Raw genomic sequence first — 19,973 nt, forward strand, 5'->3', positions numbered from 1 at the left:
CACAGGAGATATGGAAGACCCATGGCCTCTCAGCTTGCAACGGGACTAGGGTGCTGGGACACCATAAGGCATCTCAAATGTCACCAGGCATCAGTATTTTAGCAGCTGAATTGAACCAGGCTACCTCCTGAGTAGGAAGCTGTGATTTGTGCTGGTCTAATTCCATGCCTACAGCTAAGGTCTGGCTGCTTGCAGGATGGATCAGTACAAGTTTGTAAAAATTACTAATGTACTAAGACTCAGTGCAAAGCTGTGTGAATTTGGTTGGTGCACATTTAGCTTGAACTTCACATAATAGTCCTTAAACCACTGTCAAATTCCACAAGGAATTTTTTGGAAGAAAAAAAAAAAATCTACATCATTGGTAGATTTACCAATACAACTTTGCAGGGAAAAAACATCCTTTGCCATAGACTATATATGTGTAAACAATAAGTGAGGAAAGTTGTTTTTTTTCTTTATTTTTGTTCTCTGTGTAATTATTTTCATCTTAGACAAAGCGCCTGGTAAAGAGTTACATTGTGATTTGATTTTTCATTAATTTGGAAATGAGGATTGAGGCAGTTTGTAGTAGAGCAAAAATGGAGGGTTGTGTATGGTACATTCCTGTCAGACTGGGAGCTGGCAACCACTGCAGAAAGCTTCCCTTCAGCATAGTTTCCACGAATCTGTATGTGCTGGTTTTCATTAAGAAGCTTTAGAGTTCTCTTGTGTGTTCTCCCAAAATGTCAAGCTTTTATTAAGGTTAGTTTGTAGAATTGTTTTTCACAGAAAGCACATGTTGCTTTTTGTACTGCAGGCATCAGATCTGCTATTGGAAGCAAATAGTGAAAGGAGCTGGTTAGGAAGACCTGGAAAAGAGCTGAGAACACTAAGGGAACTAAGGGAATCGTGAGGAAAGCCTGCACTGAGATGTGGTGTGCTTTGACACTGAACCCCTGCCTTGGTTTCCCAGTTTCTAAATCCTGAGGCTTACTTAATGTTTATGGAGCACTTGGGGGAGTTGCAAAGTGGTAAGTGGCATAGGAGAGCTGCAATAAATAACAGGTGTGGACTTACTGTGCACGGGGGACATCTTAGGTGGGTAGAGAACTAACTAGCTCTGCAGCAGCTCTGCCTCTCCCACCCAGTACAGGGCAAATAAAACATCAGAGAACACAAAGCCTGGACATTTCTTGGCTGACAGTCAATCACGGGACATTGCATTGGTCAGTAGCAAGCCCTCTGCAGCTGATGTTCAAAAGGGAATTATTTCATACAAACTGAAAGCTCAGGAAAAGGTAAAAGTGATGTACCATATTCTTCTTTGCTCTCTTTGTTCTTCAGTCTTCTTTATTGTTCATGCAGGACTCCAGATGTTTTGAACTTAAATATGTATGTTGCATGTTTTTCTAGGTAGAGTTAGCAACCGCAGGACTTTTTCTCTTCATCAGTAAACACATTCATTCTGAACTGATTCTTATCTGCTGCAAAATGAATTTATATATTGTTGCTGTCCACAGATCCCAGGTGTCTGAGATACTGCCAGACTAATGCTGAGCATTCCAAGATGATTATTTTTTCTGGAATAATAGTAGCAAGAGATTTTATCTGTGAAATTCCTACATATGGAGATCTGGCTTAATGCTCTTGATTCTGAGAAACAAGGTAAATTGCATGTTCACTTAGACACTGAGTGGTTTTGCAAACCACACAAAGTGCATAGATAAGGAACTGCAGAATTATAGGAAACATCTTGGGGATCATTTTCTATCACTTCTTCAAAAAAACAATACTACAAATCTTTCATGTCAATCTTCCCATCAAAGCTTAAGTTTTCTTTCCCATAAAGTAATAGTTTCCTTTCTTCCTCACCATCTCCAGCCCAGTTATGTTGTTCTGAGATTTACAGTGACTGTTTGACACATAAAAGTTTTACCACTTTCTTAGAACATTAATTTCCTAATGTTTTTCAATTAGTTTATTAAATAAAAAGTTACACTATAACTCAACAGATTTAATAGTTTTTAGGAACAGAGTTTCTTGTTGTTCACTGTGATGTTCCCTGACACCTCAGATACACATCTAGCCCTGGAGCAGGCCTGAATAAGCATCTGAAATCTCTGCCAGTTGTTCTAATCTTGCCAACTTCTTTGCCCGTCCTGTGAATCCATACAATGACTTGTGTCCACAGGGCCATGAAATTGTCCCCAAACCTTAAGACTGACCTTGCCATCACCTCTCCATGTCTTTCATGTGCACATATACCTGTTCCTTCCCTTCTGCTCAGCTTCTATCAGAGGTCATAAGTCTCAACAGAGATACCAGCATGCATGCCTTATATAGACAGGTGGAAGGATATATTTTTTAATTTCTCTGGCCCCCAGGAGAAGTTTTCCCACTGTCCCTCATCTCAGCACTCATGATCTGAGCAACATCATATTCCAGTTACTTGTTCTTTTATCCTGAGTCTGTACAACTCCAGTTCCACGTCTCTCATCTTCATCTCACTCTCCCCTCCTAAACTACTTGGATGGCTATTGTTACCATTTCATGGACCTTAATATATTTACATTCATAGTGCTTCTGATGTATGGGAGCTTTAAAGCTCCTATTTACATACAAAGCACTCAGGGTCCTGTATGAAATCTGTGGCAGAACTGGTGACCCTCTGTCCCAAGAGCCAGAGTCACCCAGACCAAAGCATTGCTGCAGCATCCTTTCCTCATGCAGCCAACACTGATCCCCCCAAAATGTTTTTCTCCCAGCAGCAACCTCCCTGCCAAGGTCCCAAGGGTGAGCACCCTTCCAGAGGACATCCTCAGGGCACAGCTTCCCCACGCCTCTCTGAAAGGCAAGTGCTTGAGGAGCTGTGCTTGCTCGCCTTGCTCTGCTGCTGGCCTTCACACCAGCACACCAGTGGTCTAGAGGGGTTTCCTACTTTACTTTCTCCTTTTTCTCCTGTGTATCTGGAGTTTGGCGTAGTGCAACCTAATTGCTCACCAGTGCAATTCACATAACTTCCAAATACTTTTCTTCGATGCTTTCATATAAGGAAATAAAGACTGCTGAAGGCTTTCTGTGATGGACCCTAATGTGTGTATTTCTCACGACAAGAGTGCACTGCACAAAACCAAATTTTTAAAGGGGCTTTTTTTTTTTTCTCCAGAAGGAATAATAATAATGTCAAATACAGTATAGAATATATTAAAAGGGTCTAAGGGTCCTCCTTACTGCAGTAAGATCGCAAAATCACCATTGGGATTCACTGATGATGAATCAAAGGTATGTCTCCACAGCAAGACTCTCTGAAGCTAAAATCAATGTTAGGTCCTGAACAATCTTTTAATACTCCTTGAACTTTTTCCTAAGCAAAGAGAACCAAACTGTAGGGCAAAAAATGTATCAGGAAAAAAAAAAAAAAAAAAACCACCTCTATTTACTATTGAACAAGACCACCCACTGTGATTGTTTTGATGATTTGTTCTTTTCTGGTATGTTTGGCATCCTGTCATATTTATAATTTTAAACTATCAGTGGCAGTTTTCATATTTACTAAAATAAGCCTTGACTATTTAGTGCCATTATATTCCAAATTATATATATTTTTAATTATTACTTTAAGTGCTAAGTATTGTTAATAACAAAAATGTTCACAATTTAGTATCTATATGTGAATCAAATGCCAGTGTAATCGTGTCACTGACACAGCCATATTCAAATGTTTTTAATATTGGTGTGGTTTTGAAGTGTAATCTAATGTAATGTACTGCTTCTCTTGTACAATGTACTAAGAAGTCAAGGATCAACAGGAGCCAGAACACCACTCCCAACAGCCACAGATGGTAGGGTTTGCTTCAATTAAAAAAAAAAATCTAAGACATCCAGTTTTGTTTAGAAATATTGGGAATGTGCGTAGTTCATAAATTCTAAATAGGAGGATGCCTGTGAAGCCCTGAGACAGCAAGTCAAGCAATTTTTATGTTGTTTTTTCTCTTCTTTTTTCTTTTCTTTTCTTTTCTTTTCTTTTCTTTTCTTTTCTTTTCTTTTCTTTTCTTTTCTTTTCTTTTCTTTTCTTTTCTTTTCTTTTCTTTTCTTTTCTTTTCTTTTCTTTTCTTTTCTTCTTCTCTTCTCTTCTCAAGGAAAAAAAGCTTTAATAAGAGGGATGGAACCAGTTCCACATCTTCCTGTCACCGCCAGTGAAGCAGGCAAAGCACAGCTGGGCCCTTAGCCCCTGCCCAGCATTAGGAGGTGCCCAGCCCAGGCTCGCAGCCCTGCACTGCAGGAAGGCACTCGCCACACGCCCTGACCTCTCCAGCAGCGCTGGGCGAAGGCAGCTGTCCTGGGCTTGGGTGGGGTTGTTCTCTTCTAACAGCTGAGTCAGGGGATGGGCTGAGCCAGGTTTTAATAACCACTATCTGCAGCTATTGTATGCTTGTACGGACACTAACAGCCAGAAGGCTGTGTGGATACTTTTTATTCCCCAAATTACATGGAAGGTTTTGCTGTTTCTTTTCTAGTACAAAATGCATGTGGTAGTTGAAATAAATTTTAGGAAATATTTTAATAAAATGTATATTCAAAGATACATCATTTTGCTTTTTCCATAGTTTATGACTTCTAGATAAGCAGTTCAACAGAAAAAGATAAGTTGATTTAAGTAATACAATTGTCACAAAAACATGTATTAGAACATGATGCTAAGTCAAATTTGAAGTGTTAGAGAAGAGCATAATAATCTTCATTCTCAGGAGTTATACTGTATCTCCTAATGGAGAAGACAGAGACTTACTCTTTCTGCTGAGATACATGTTGCAGAACTTGTGCAATGCATAACACTCTGTTATTTCCCTCTGCAAAGCTGCCTCCTATTCACTTCTGTGTTCATCTCCATTCTGTTTCACTGCTTTAAATGTAGGCAATTATTTGTTCCCTCTCATTCCTTCTCCCCTAGAGGGGAGAGGTACATGTTACTTTAAACATCAAAATGACGCAATCTCTAAAATCTTATAAATTTAGTAAGCAACAAATGTAAGTATGGAGAGCAAAACAAGTGCAGCTAAGACACTTTCTAGGTGAAAAAGCAGCGGGCTCCGTAGGACAGGGAAATAGCAAATTCCTGCATTGAGAACTTATGCAATGAGGAATTTGTCTTCACTTTCTATGTCTCAGTTATATACCTCCTTCTATGTTTCCCAGCTTACATAGATGATTTATATTCTGTGCTGGAATAAACTATACAGACCCAGGACTGACACTGCTGCTCTTCCTTACAACTTTTCATGCTAAGGAGGGTGGTAGCATGCAACCCATATGCTCCACTTTTATACATGTATTTATGTATAAACATATATGGATATATATGTATATATATGTATAAATGGGTATATATATATATAGCTTCACAACTTCAACATCAAATCATCTAGATAGTGGATAAGAATTGAAAAAGTGCGTTGTCTAGTTAATCCTTTCTACGAGGTAACTTATATGAACAAGCCCTGCAGATGTCTTCTAGCATTTCTGAACAGATTAAGAAAATGGTTTTGCCTTCTCAAAGATTAGGAAGAAGGGAGGGTTTTGTTTGTTTGTTTGTTTTATTATAAAAATAAAAATAAAAAATTATAAAATTATTATTTTATTTCAAATTTTACTTATGAAATTTTGAATTTTGAGTTAGTCTTTAAAGGTTGATGTAAAACTGGAATTTTTTCCCCATCAGAGGTAGCTGATATTTGAAGACCTGGAATTTGAAAAAGAATTAATTAATAAAAATAAAGTAAGGATTTTAGGTAATAGGAAAAAAAAAATGGAGCTCTCATATAAACTATAACTCAACTTTGCCATATTAGTTTTTAATAATATATCATAAATGACTAATACATGTGCTATACATTTTTTAAAAGTGAGTTAATGAAAATGTCTATTCTGAATTCTGAGCAAATGTGTATGTGCAACAACTATGCATGCTCTTGTCTACTTCACAATCATTATGTTATTTGAATATAGGGAAATTAAGAAATTAAAATCAAAGGCTCCTTGCAGCAGCTGTATGGAAATATGCTTGTTCAGAATCAAATTGTCTATTCACTTTACATAATAAGGTTTATACCTGAAATACTAAGATATATATATATTAAAAACAAAATTAAAAAATAATAATAATAAAAAAATAACTTGCCATAACTGAGGATTAAAGAACTTTCTTTCCCTCTTTCTTTCTTTCTTGTTTGCTTTCTTACTTACTTTCAGTGTCAGAGCTTGAGGTAAATGATGGCAGGAAGTTTTTCCCCACCACACTGCAGTGCTGATTTTCAGTGTAGAAGAGCAAATTCCAGTGAGTCTTATTTCAGTAGGTGTTGCTAGAGAGACTTAGAAGGTTACAGTCAGCTGCGTGATGGCAGTCTGCTCGATGCAAGGAAGTTGTGTGCATTCACAGTTGTGTGCATTCACATGTTAGGTCAGAGCGTCTGGCTGGTGGCCCTCATCTCATCTATGCTTCCCTCCAGTGCTTCCCTTTTCCTGAAAACTTCAAGGAATGTTTGTTTGGCCATCTTACCCGAAAAGCTGAGCTTCTCCCATAGTACTTAGCCATTATTACAACCTAATGCTGTCAGCCACAACATCTTCCTGAGAGGAACGGTGCTCTCTGCCCAGCAAGCCACACAGCTCTGCATTTACAGATGCAGTCCAAAATAGGCCAAAACAGTCTCCTGTCACTGCTCAGGTTAAACCACTCTGGTTTAGATTAGCACGATTTCAAAAGTAAAGAACTTTTCTGGAAGATAACCCAAGAAGAGCCTCTTAGCAGCTGAACAGGGCCAAAGGGATCCTTTGTCTTTCTGGCAGAGCTGCGAGCTCTGTGTGACTCCGCAATGTCCCTGGGGCAGCCCTTCCTCGGACAGCAGCCTCTCAGTCTGCAAATTCTCCACGGCTGGAGCTGCCTCTTTCTGAACACAAGCATGGTAGAAAAAGAGCTTGATTAGTTAAAACTCCTATTTCCTAAGAATTAGTTCAGTTCATACTGATTGTACGATGGACAGCCAGTACTTCAGTAAAAGAAAGGGGATTTTACAAATGTCAAATTTTTGTACAGCAGCGAAGCAGAACCTGGTAAGAAAAGTTATAGACAGTTGCTTGAAGTGAACTAATTGTACGTTCTTGAAATGATAATGTGTTTTGTTTTGATTTCTCAATTACCGTTCCTCTCCTGGCTTATTTGAATTTGAAATGGTTTCTGGAAAGGTTTCTCTCTCTCCATAATTATATGCCCTCTAGGAGGACTAGAATATTAATATTGATAGAGACATCTGGGGACATTTGTCTGGATATTGGGAGCTCCTCGTTTATGAGGCTCTGGAGTCTGCTTACAAAACTAATGAGGTCCAGAATGCAACAGTTCTGGGGAGGGAATTCATTTCTTATCTTTTCATTTGCCGCCCCCCCCCCCCCCCCCCCAAGATCCCAGTTAAAAAAAAAAACAAACAAACAACAAAACAAAAGACAAACAAACAAACAAAAGCTTACAAAATATATGCAAGGAAGAAATGAAATTCAGTATTTTTGTCCCTCTTACCCTTCCAAAATAGAAGTTCCTTGAGTTATAAATACATTTAATAAAATTGTAGAAAAGGCTTCACCAAATCCATGCATGAACTATATCTAGAAATGAACTTGCAGATGAATCATTTATCAAAAATAATGAAAAGAAGGCCTTGCTTATATTTCATCATTTCAATGTTTTAAATAGAAATGCTTTGTTCATTAGCCAGACTATTCCTGGGAAGATATAAAATTAATGCTTTGGCAGATTTGAAAACAAATTGCTAAGTCTGTAGTGATATGTTATTTTCAGTTCCTGTAGGACAGTAATAAAAACTTCCTAAAGAAACTTACTTGCTAACTGCTATAAAGGAAATAGTGATTTTCTTGCAAACAAGTAAAACTTCAGTCTACATATCCTAATGCTTGGCACAATTAATCTTTAGCAGCAGTGCTGATTTCAATCAAAATAAAGAGGTTTAGTGGAGCTAAAACTGTAAAACATTTTTAAAATTCATTTCTCTAGGAAGTTTGTGGCTCTTATATGCCCAGGACACTTTCAAAGTTCACTGTATCTTTCACTTTGGTCTTATTAGGCCTTATAAATGAGCACAAACACACAAGTCCATCATGAGAAAATGAAGCATTAGTAATTAGATAAGTAGTACTTATGCATTATTATGAAATAGGTATGGGGTTTTTGTTTGTGTGTGTGTGTGTTTTCCACAGGATGGTATCCATACTCTCCTCTGCTTTGTTCATGGTGTTCCTTTGGCATATTGCCAGCTTTAACTAATACTGTTATTTAGTTCTCCGCAAGAATGAGTACCTATATTTTGGGGTTACTGAGCAAAAGAAAGTTGTATCACTGACTACATAAAATTAAAAAAAAATAATCCAGTTTTCAAAAGTGAATTTTAATTTTGATTAGTTCATTTTTTGTCTCATTAACTACAATCCACTGCGAAGAAGGCAGAATGGTGCAAGGGCAGGAAGGGGAACTGATCTTCAGGCTCAGCACTTTCTGAAAAATAAGGTACAACAGCCAAAAATGGATACAGGCAAAATCACTAGTCACTTTGGAAGCCTTAACCTTTTATTTCATCACCTCATCACGAGAATAATGTGTTCCTTATCACTTTCCTGCAGCCATCCAGTCAGATAGGAGACTAGCAAGCACTGGTGCGTGTGCAGGACAGATGGATCTCAAGCTGCTTCCAGGGCACAGAATTATTTCAAGGACGGCAAAACACACAATGATACCTGCATGAATCCTGACTAGCAGCTAATCCTCTCCTCTGGGGCATTTCCAAGGGAAGGACAGACCATTCCAGAGTCTCAGTAGCTGCTGGATCTCCCCGTGAAAAGGGAAAAGAGCAGTGAAATTTCAGCAATTCATTAAAATTTTTTTTCAGTATAGTGGATGTCTGGGCATTATTTTTTGCCTCCATCTCATCTCAGTTCTTACAGTAGAGAGAAAATGGGTTTTAAGCAACATACTCCAGCTTGTCAGAGGCATACTCCAAGAAGCAAGAGCTGCATAACTGCTGTGCCTTACCAGTGGAGGAGCATCAATGTGTTCACCTGCTGCTCCCATGCCCCACCTGTGCCCCTGGACCGCCACAGTTATGTCAAATAGCACAAAGCAGTGTGGGCACTGCTTCCCCTGGCACATCCCAGCACCCTGACAGCAGGCATGCATGCAGGAGCGAGGTTGCCTCCATCCAAGCAGAGGGAAGGGGGTAGCACCACTGAGGCATCAGCAGTGCTGCTTTGGTGAGGGCTGCTCTGGTGCTATTGCACACTATCCATCACCTGTTAGGCTCATTCGGGATATAGTCTTGCCTCCATCAAGATCATGAATACTTACTTTCTTCATGGGGGACATGGTCTGTAGGGGAACTTATCTCATCCTGTCTCATTACCCTTACCACTGGAAGAAGCCCCAGAGGGATTTTACTTAGGCAGGTCCATTCTGTCTCGCCTGTAAAACGATGTGGTTTCCTGCCCCAAGTCACTTGCTGAAAAAGAGGCCTTGTATTTCTGAAGTGAACTCGAAATGCCATCTAGGATCAGACTGTGCTTGCAAGCCAGGCTGGAACAAAAACAAGCTTTTATATTAATGTCCTCAGGGCCTAAAATGACATTATTTTAAATTACAGAGAGGCATATGACAGTTGTGGGTCATAATATCTATTTGTTTTACAATAGCCCCTTGAGGTTGTAACCAGGGCTTTGATAAACACATACACACATTTGTGCTAAGTGCCTACACATAGTGATAGGCCCATCGTTAGGAGGAGGCAAGAACAGGTATATACACAAGTGGCAACATTTTTATTCTACTGCACAGGTCAAAGGATCAAAAAATACCAGTAACCGTAATAAGCCTAACTGGGTTTGTACAAGAATCGGCAGTAACAAGACTATCAGGAGAAAGATAGGAAGGAAGAGAAACAGACTACCGGGGAGCTGCACACAGACTGCAGTTGAGCCATAGAACATCTGAGGCTGGCATCACCCACAGGCACTTGGAATTTGTGTCTTACCGCAGCGTCTGCCCAGCCACGTCAGTGCGAGGTCTCCTCAGGCTCTCTGGCGAGTCACCAGCAGGTTCTCGCCCCAGCATGTGACTAACACGCATTGTGTGGCCACACAACTTAAAAAACAGTGCAGGGTGGTGGTCCTGCGGGTGCTGAGCTGGTGAAAATGAACCTCAGAGCAGGCTCTGACCCTGGCCTAACTCTCTGTCTGGACATAACCTCAAGAGCTCACATGTTCAGGCCTCCATCTGGGCAGGTGTGACCAGTAAACAGATAGCAAAGCACGCCACAGTAAGCAAGCATGTGCAGTCTTTCCGAATAAACCATTCTGCTCCAAAGTAAATTACCATCAGTCGTCATCTGAATGGGAATAAGCTTCACTGATTACTTTTTGCATATTTGTTTAGAATGGAACCAGATGTTCCTTGGCCCATGTTATAAATCTGCAACTCACGGTTAAGAAAATTATGAAAAGAAGGATACTGAGTAGTGTTAGTGAGTTAGTTTATCTGAAAAACTGTATCTGCTTATGAATTACATTTCTGAATCGGAGTACATTTCCTAAGCTGTTAGACACAGCAATATGCAAATGGCCATTCCAGCAATACTAATACTGCCCCAGCGTGAGTCAAGGTTTCGTTGTTATTGTTACAAAGGAACAGTAATTGCCCCTCAGGAAAATTGCTTTGAATCACTGCTGAGGTTCAGGTGAGTGTGTTAATAGAATCCTTTTCTGGTTTTAATAATTTTAATTTTACTTGCTTGATGCTTTTGCATTTCTTGTTGTGGCATGCTTTTAGTCTGCAGCCAGGAATCCAGGCTGCAGTGATATATTAGACTTCAGAAGGAAGCAAGTTGCTCTATCTAAATCATCTGAGAAATTCTTTCTGGTTATCCAGTCTGTTTGAAATTGTCAGGACATCTCTCTTTCTGCCCAAGTTGTAAGACCTGAAGCATTAGCATCCCCGCCTGTATATGTGTGGCTTCCTGTTGGAGTAATATTTATAGCATTTCTGACCTTTGAATGAACTTCCAAGAATCAATAACAGCAAGATAGAAGGAAGGTCAGCAGCAGTTTTCCTCTTGTGTGAGTGCACCCAAAATTATGCTCAGAATATCTAAGATACATTAGAAGGTCTCATAATCACATTTATGCAGCATTATTTCAGGACATAGTTGGATTTCTTTAGCACTGTCATGTAGCCACTATTGGAAGGAAATAATACAATGCCAGAGTCAATTGTGGCATTAATGGTTTTTAAGCTGTGATGTATTTTTCTTCAGATGGCAGAAGTACCACAGGAGGCCTTAACAGTCAGGGCTAAAGAATAATTTTCTTGACTATATTTTGCCACAGGGAAAGTGGAACTGGATTAGAAACCTTTCTTATTAGTGTCTTGCTGCAGCTGAAACACCATTGAGGTGTACATTTTTTCCCACTTTAGATTATATAAATAAAACTGGCAGTCACCACACATTTGAGCTAGCTGTATGAACACGAGCAGCCATATGAGAGAGTTCAAGACACAAGGTTTGCCTGATCCATTATCTCAATAACCCTACATCTGAAATATAAAGGAGCTTTCCTAATTCATCAGCTATCTGAAGCTCCTTCCAAAATCAAGGTGTTCCTGTAATTAATTAAACATCTTGATGCTGTTTGCTGCCTCCATGTATAGAGGAAGAAACCAAGCCTTGAAATTTCCCATAATTTCACTGCCTGAAAATGAAGTTCTAGCTTAATCAAGTCTTTTACTCCTACAGAGCTGGCACCTCTAGAAAGTATTTCTTGCACTTTTTTGCCTACCAGGGAAGCCTGGCCAGCTAGTTGAGATTATAGATATAAATTAGAAGCCTGACTTCAGGATGCATCGAGTTAAGTGAGATGAATCCCATTGCTAGGGGTGACAGTAATGGGTCTCACAGAGCGAGAGGTCTTTTACCTTGTAATTAGAGTGAAATTTTTCAGTCAGGGCTGCCCCTCATGTCTTTCCTTAGAAGCAGCAAAGCAGAGTCTTGATCTTTGCTGGAGACACCTGGTGCTACTGTAACACATAGGGCTCATATTTGCAATTATAATATTGTTATTCTAAAAATCCTTTTATTAATACCTCCATTGTTCTCTACAATTTCCTGACTGAATGAATGAAGAGTTCATTGTCATAGACAGCTTCATAGATAGCTTCAGAAATTTTGGCAAATTTCAAGAAAGTTTTTGTAGCAGCTCAAAAATGTTGTTTTGAGAAGTGCTCTTTTTCTATGTCCATGCTGTTTGAAAATTATGTCTACTTATTCAGTCAGCCTTAAAAATATGTCTAAAAATGCAGAGAAAATAAAACAGACTTTCTGGACTTTGACAACTTCAGTTTGATCAAAAGTTGTTTGATCAAAAGTAATTTAAAGGCCAGGAAATGTTAAATGGAGGAGGTTTCTTTTCATGGATGTTATTATACTTACTGTCATTAGGTTTCTGAAGGAAAAATAAAGGAAAAGACGATTCCACACAAGTTTTATGTGAATTCCTAGTTTGAATTTCTTTTTTTTCTAGTTTCTTTGTTTTTTCCGAGTTTATAAAACACCCTTAATATAGAATTGTTTTCTCTGAGAATAAATCCTATGATTATTCCAATTCTTAGATGTATAATACTAAAGGATTGTAGACTGCCTGTATCTCTTCCCTTCTTTTTCCTTTTTTTTTTTTTCTCCTTCAAAAGGAGCAATGTATCATGTTCATCTTAAGTGCACTTAAACATAAAGCCATCTTGTCATTTCACTGTTCTTCCAAAATCTACATTTCAGTTTTCAGAAATCTCTGAGTGAAGTTTGTTCTCTCTGTCTCAGTCTTCTCCCTAACATATCTGAAGTACTTTGAAAAATTCTGTAAAACAGGGGAAAGAGTAAAATCGTGATGTCCTGCCTAAACCAGAGCAAAGTACTGTGTTGGTTTCTAACCAATAAAATAGATATATTTGATTGAGACTGAATAACAAAATCACCCTTTCATTTAACCACATTGACAGACAAAAGACATTAATATTAACATTTCTGATTAAATTTTTATCATTTATCATTTCGCTAAGGCTAGTATATGGGCTCCAGCAAGAAGCTGGTAAGAGTAGATCTGACAATAGCACATGGATCTGGATGAGTAATAACATTACGTGGGCACCAGGACAGATACAGCTGCTTTGGGGCACAGTTAGCGGACAGCCTGGGAGTTTCATACCCTAATGATTCTTCCTGTTTGCTGACAGTTGCCATTTTGGATATATGGAAAGTTTACATCACCAGCAGTAATACTGTTCACTTCCCCAAAACTGGATGATAACTGGAACTGCTCATTGCATGTGCTGACCTAAGGCTGATTAATTCCCAAACGAACTACCTCGTCCTGTTTCATTGAATTTATGTCAGTGTTTAAAAGTAGAAACTAATTTTCCTATAGGGAAAAGTACATGCTGTTATTGTCCGTCCTATCTCATGTTTCTCCTTAGCTCTTCAGCAGCTCCTCCATCAGTTTGCTCTGTGTAATTTTCTACCTTCACTGCTGTAGTACTTGGGAAGCAAAGCCCATGGCTTTGATTCTTCAGCTCTTCTGTAGCACTTGCAGATGAGGCTCAGCTGCTTCTTTACTCAAACATGTCTGCCTACCCTTTTTATTTCCTACTTGCTGAACAGATAGCGTGCAAGGTCACATCTTAAGTGCCACTTTGTATACAAGCCATCCCCATCTACCAAACATCACAACTGAACCCACAGCCAGTACCAGAACTTGAACCTCTCACCAGACACTGGAGCTGTTTTCATGTCAAAATAGACTATGTTCTCCAAGCTGTGCACAGGCAGCTTCTTGCACATCTTACAAATTCAGAAGCATGTGCTGCTCTCACTAACAGCAGGCAATTTTGCTTGTTGGTTCCAGAGAATGACGAGGAGCAGGAGGCTCTGTTGTCACTGGACAAGCCGGGTTGGTATTCCCAAGGTAATGCTATCCATCTTTATGAACTACTGAAGAAGATGACTGGCAAACTGGATCCCAAGGTATGTTAAAAGTGAGATTAAATCTTTGTGAAAATACCCTGTTTCAGTATAAAAGTTACCAGATGATCTTGTTTTACTGTTAATGATGTGATAAGTCACAAATTTTTGTTCTGCATACACTGCTTTGGGGTGGAGCAATTCCATTATGCATCAAAACTGACTGTTCCGTTCTGCTTCATTACTAATGATTACAGCAATGGCCTATCAATGCACAGTGTGAGCTTACTCCACACATTCCCCGCTGCATATTTCCTGCCTTGTTCATGATGAAAAGTTATGCGTGCACTCCCTGTACTAAGAGAAGTACTCCCTTCTTTTAGTACTCCCTGTACTAAAAGAAGGGTATGCAGTTGCTACTTATTTAGATGCATGACAAAAGCTGCACAAGTTATATACTGCAGCTAAAGTGGCCTGTTTCTTCATCATCTTCCAGTTAACCAACTATTCCTCAATTATTTAGTAATGATGGGCCCTGTTCTAGAGTCCAAAATATCATACTATTTCTGATGAGTTAAAAGTTTTAAACATTGCAGTCCAAAACTGGAAGGAGTATGTAAGTCTTTTTATTGGTAAACATAAACTTTCTAGCTAAGATGTTTTATTCTGGGTGCATGGTCATGCATTTCTGCAGTTCTGTGTAGAATCAGATTATCATCACAAAATCAATCTCCTTGAGGAAATCGATCAAATAAATAAAAAGGTGGCCTCAGTGAAAAGTAGGATCATATTATTTTAATTACAGCTCTGGATGGGTGAAAAGGCCACTGAAGGTGGTGGGACCCCAGTTTCCATAGTGGTTAGACTACCAACTGGGTACAGAAAAGTTCTGAATCACCAAGAGGCTCTGTGTTCTCCCTTGTCTCCAAAGTCATCCAAAATGCATTCCAGTTGCTCTGTGCATTTTCTTTTTAGTCTTTTCCACTGCTTTCTGGCAGGCTACTTCTGTCAGTCAAAAATCTCAGTGCTGTCCTGTGTGCTAGTCCCAAATGGGCACCCCTGAAGGCTCAGAGCGAGGAGGGGATGCGGAGTCATTCTTTTCCTTACTGAACTGATTGAAGATAAAACTCCAAACTATGACATTAACAAGATCTGTGTTTGTCATGGCCAACTGTAAACACAGAGGAATTTTTATTAGGTTGTTTTAAAGCCCTTTTTCTCTCTCTGTGAGGTACGGTTTGCTTGTGTTTTTCTCATATACAAAGACCTTTTAATTTGCTGCTTCCCTCACAGGTTGTTTATTTTGGTGACAGCATGCACTCAGATATTTTCCCAGCTCATCACTATAGCAACTGGGAAACTGTCTTCATCTTAGAGGAGCTTCTAGGGGACAAAGTTATGGTGCCTGCAGAGACCGAATCTGAGCCCTTGGAGAAAAAAGGAAAGTATGAGGTAAGGGTTCCTTGCAGATATTTCCTAGAACAGAAGAAAGCAAGTTACAGAAAAGCCTCCTGCCTCCTGTACTGAGCGTGAGGCTGCTTATCTCACCAGGCTGCTGGCAGCATCCCTCATAGACATATGCTCCTGGCCACCGTCCTGTACCAGCTCAGTATTGTATGGGTGCCACAGAGCCTTCATTACCCTGAGATAACTCGCACATCTTAGAAAAAGATCTGTACATATGGTCCCTTATTCATAAAACAGTCTTCTATCCAGTAACAAGAACCTGCCCTGTGTCCTACAAGAAGTTTCACAGCAGCTTATCAGGTGCAGCACCTGAACTCCACTGAGTTCGTGATATTTCCCTGCATGTCACTGCAGTAATTTTTACTAGGTTGTTTTAAAGCTCTTTGTCTGAAATACAGTTTACTTGTGTTTTCTGTATATACAAAGAACTTTTCATTTGCTATTTTTTTTTTCATTTTTTCATTTGCTGCATAGGCTATTTATTTTGATGACAGCTGCACTCAGATAAGAGGAACTGTTCCTAAGACTGGTCAAATGAGAACTACCGATAGTTACCTCAGATAAATAATAAAATTTCCAGGTGGCTCACAGCTGAGAAGCAGACTCTTAGCATTACTGCCAGTCTTTAATTGTCCCTCGGTGAAATGTTACTACAGTTTATCCTTCTGTCCACTGCTGAAGAACAAAGTAGGTAAGGAACGGCACTCAGATGGCAAAGTTGTACCTCCAGTGTGTCATGCTGAAGAACTATAATCTAGTTCCAGTTACAGCACAGTACCTCTACAAACCTGCCCCCAGATAACAAGAATAAGGAAATACATTTACTAAAATTAACTACTTCTTAGTTAGACATATCTAATATTTTCCCCCACTATCCTGATTTCTAAACAAAGGACATTTAACTTAGTAAAATAAGGAAATGTAGTCATTAATGTTCAGCCTTTTTCCTGAAGTGTTGGGAGGGAAGAAAAAATGAAGTCTCTTATCAAGAAAAATGTGTTCTTCAGTTAAAAAAAGAAAGGGGGGGGGAGGAACAATGAGTAGCAGTGCTACAGAGGTTAATATAATTCAATTTAATTAATTTATGTAGTAAAAATAACTCATTATCCTCCTAAAATCTTTTTTTTTCTCTGACTGGAGACTCAAGTATATTGCAGCTTTCAACATACATCTCTGTAAGCTTTAGCTTATTTTTTTTAAGTCAACCATTGGTTCTAAAGTGTGTTCAATATATGCTTTTGAAGCATATCTGTTTAAACAAGCAGACAGCACAGGTTCATTTTCCTGGAAAGCAAGAGTTATTGAGTGATGTGTTTCTAAGCCCTTGGTGATGATTTGTTTTTATCTTGTTGTGATACCTCTGGCTGACTCCTCACAAGATCCATCTTCTCTATCGCTGCAGTTACCAACCAGGAAATTGAGAATTTTAGACAGGTGTTTGACATTTCACTAAAGCTGTAGCAGTCATGATAACAGATGGCAGCATCTCAGGGACACACCACTTCTACCACATAAAACCCCTGGTCAGTTTACATCCGCTGCCAGTGACAGCGGGTAAGCAAGGGAGAAATGAATTGTGTTGATTAAAGGAATCTGAACCAAGGAGGCCGTGGTAGGTCAGTGGTGTTATTTCATTACCATGCTGCTCACTGGAGTCTGAACAACAGGTCACATCCATATCTCTGCAGTTGACTGGACGCTACTAACTTAACTGGACTAGTTCAAAGAGACTCCCTTTACAAGCCCAGGAAAGTTTTATTTTCATTCCCCTAATCAACTTCTCCCATTAACCCTTTGGTTAGGAGGGGAGGAAAGCCAACTCAAAGGACTGGACAAAGTCAGGTATTGTTTGAAAATTAGACAGTAGCAAACTAGATTTAGTATTGTTCATTAGCCTTCTCATTCATTTCTCAAAAACACACACTACTGCAGATTTTGCATGCCATGCTGTGTGTGCGGAGAGGGACTAAAAATTTAAGTCAAGACACAATCCTCCCTTCTATCATTCTTCACAAAATATCATTAAATAAATGGAGTATTGCCTGTAATTTGCAATTGCGTTTTTCAGAAAGAAATAACAAAAAAACTGTTTTCAGTTGCATGATTGGTATTTCATCACTAACAGAGAGGGGGAAGAAAACAACCCCCTTGCACACAGACTGGGAGCCTAGTAATTTCCATTTTCATTAACAGTTTTTGTCTTTTCCACTTCAGTTAAATGCCTGATATAAGCCAGATACACACAACTGTGAAATTATGGAAACAACTACAGTTCTTTTGAGTGTATGAGTCATAACCAAATGAGCAAGAGAATTGCAGACTAAAAACTATTCATGCAATTATCGTCTCCTAAGTGAATTGCAGCATGCAAGGAAAAAACAAAACAAAACAAAACAAAAACAAAAAAAACAAGCATTGTGTTGAAACTAGATTCCCCCCAGATTTGGGGGTTTGCTTGCTTGGCTGGAGGCTTTGTTTTTTCCTTCTGTTCGTTAAATGTGTGATCAATTTCATCAATGAAAACTCTAAGAAAAGCTGGATTTCATCCCAGGATTTCGAGGGAAATCATTGCAGAGGAGATAGTCAGTGTGAAAAAAACTGGGGTTATAGGAATGAATGGAGTAAAACGAGAAGAAGACATTGGCAGATATAGACAATATTTCTGCAGTTAGAAGGCAAACCCAATTTGTACGGTATTGCCTAGCGGCTGTCAGGGAGGTCAGGTCCTTGAGTCCCCGTACTTCCAGGACTCCTCTGAGTGACCTCAGCCAAGGGCCGATTGCTCTAGGCCTCTTGGCTCTGTTCATCTCTTTACTCCTGTTTATCTTCAACACAAATCTAATGGTACTTTCAGAAACAACCCAGTGGGCTGCTGTGAAGCCCAGCCAGTTAAAGCAATGCCCTTAAAGCAATGTCCTTAACGCAGCATGGCTGTGTTGCTCAGGTACATCTGTTTGTTGTGGGCCTTACCAGCACAGCTGTGCTGGTGGAAACACATCAAATACTTGCCATTATACAGGCGAAACTTCATTTTGAACATTGTTTTTACTAGCACTAAGAGTCAATGGTGGTTTTATTACCTTGGCACAAAGCACACAGCCATCAGTGCCACCCATTATCGGGATACAGTTTATGGTAATGCAGTAAAGTAATCCTAGTGCACCCTGCTTGGTACAAAAACACTGGCATAGATAGCAAATCACCATTTAAATAATGCCTTAAAAAAATACTAAATATACACTGCTTTTCAGCTTGGTTTTCACTCCTATCTCCCTTATATCTTTTTTTCTTTCCCCTCTTTACCAAACAGAGTAAAACTTCAGAGCTCAGCTCCCTGCCCATTTCAATTTTCTATAGGCCATTTGTAAGCTGGCAAATCAGTATTTCCCAAGGGTCCCATTAGCTGAAACTGTCTGGTCTGTTAACAGGCCCTATTTGTCTGCAGTTAATAAAGTAAAGGTGATAGTAAGTATCCCAGGTGCTTTAATTTAGTGGAAAGCTTTGGGTCTTGTGGAACAGTTGCACCATCATTATTCTCTGAAGTCTAGACATAGCCTTTGATGTTCTGTACCCTGATCTGATACAATCAACGTCTAAACTCCTCCTGCTGTCTGACCAGTATACTTAAGAGCAAAACCACATCTTTAGGGGGTTTTACATATGAAAGAAGGGGGTGCACAGCACTTCTCAGGACTTGCCACCCTACAAGGAAAGCAAACTCCATGTTGAGGGACTACAGGAGTGGCTGGGGGACCTTCCAGAGCTCATCAGCCCTGCTGTTGAACGTGTATCTCCAGGTTTATGGGGAGTAGGGATATTACCAGGGAACTTATGCCTGATTTTGCAGATATATAGACGTTGTGGCACATTGTCTTGCCTTCAATGTGGGCTATGTGTGCTGCAGGTGAGATATGGACATCTTCTAGGCAGTAGTTAGTAATGACAAAGGGAGTGACAGCAAATGCTTCTTAAGTATATGGGAAAAGTTTTGACAACTTTTATCAGATTTGAGATGAGGATGTAGCCTTGCTACCAAACCATCTCATGTGGAAATAAGCCAGCAGCAAAACATTAGGAGTTCTCTATCAGGGGACTTGATGACAGTGCTCATGTCTGTGCTTGGTTTTATTAAGGGCATGAGTTATAAATACTATATTTATCTTCCTCCTCCTTAAAAAGTAAGAAATTCCTACTCTAAGAATCACATCTCTGAAGGAAAAAAAAAAAATTAATTTCCTCTGACTGTGCTTGTAATTGCCTTTTGAACCAATCACTAATTTCAAAAAGCAGAAGCCTCAGATTTTTTTCTCTCGTCAATAAACAAGATCCTTTCTTTTGTACAAATGTTTGTGTGGGTCAGTATTGGGTTTTGGTGTTTGCTTTTTTTTAATTAATCACCTAAACAGCTGCATGTGTCATCCAGCTGGCAAATGACTTTAATTCAACATAGCATCTACATTTGAC

At 39.3% G+C, this 19,973-nt stretch overlaps 1 protein-coding gene and 1 long non-coding RNA gene across 2 annotated transcripts in view; one reads left to right on the top strand and one right to left on the bottom strand.

Annotated features, from left to right (window-relative positions):
- Nucleotides 1-19,973, top strand: part of NT5DC1 (5'-nucleotidase domain containing 1) — a 150,941-nt gene that overhangs the window by 116,023 nt on the left and 14,945 nt on the right. The window contains exons 9-10 of the mRNA XM_040554366.1: nucleotides 13,987-14,105; nucleotides 15,336-15,494. Of these exons, the coding sequence (XP_040410300.1) occupies nucleotides 13,987-14,105; nucleotides 15,336-15,494 (278 nt within the window). The remainder of the gene's footprint in view (nucleotides 1-13,986; nucleotides 14,106-15,335; nucleotides 15,495-19,973) is intronic.
- Nucleotides 4,528-6,720, bottom strand: LOC121068810. Its single transcript, XR_005819099.1, has 2 exons — nucleotides 6,226-6,720; nucleotides 4,528-4,929 (listed from the first exon to the last, which is right to left on the bottom strand). It is a non-coding gene; the product is annotated as an uncharacterized LOC121068810 (long non-coding RNA).

Source organism: Cygnus olor, chromosome 3, assembly GCF_009769625.2.
Source record: "Cygnus olor isolate bCygOlo1 chromosome 3, bCygOlo1.pri.v2, whole genome shotgun sequence".
Lineage (NCBI taxonomy): Eukaryota > Metazoa > Chordata > Aves > Anseriformes > Anatidae > Cygnus > Cygnus olor.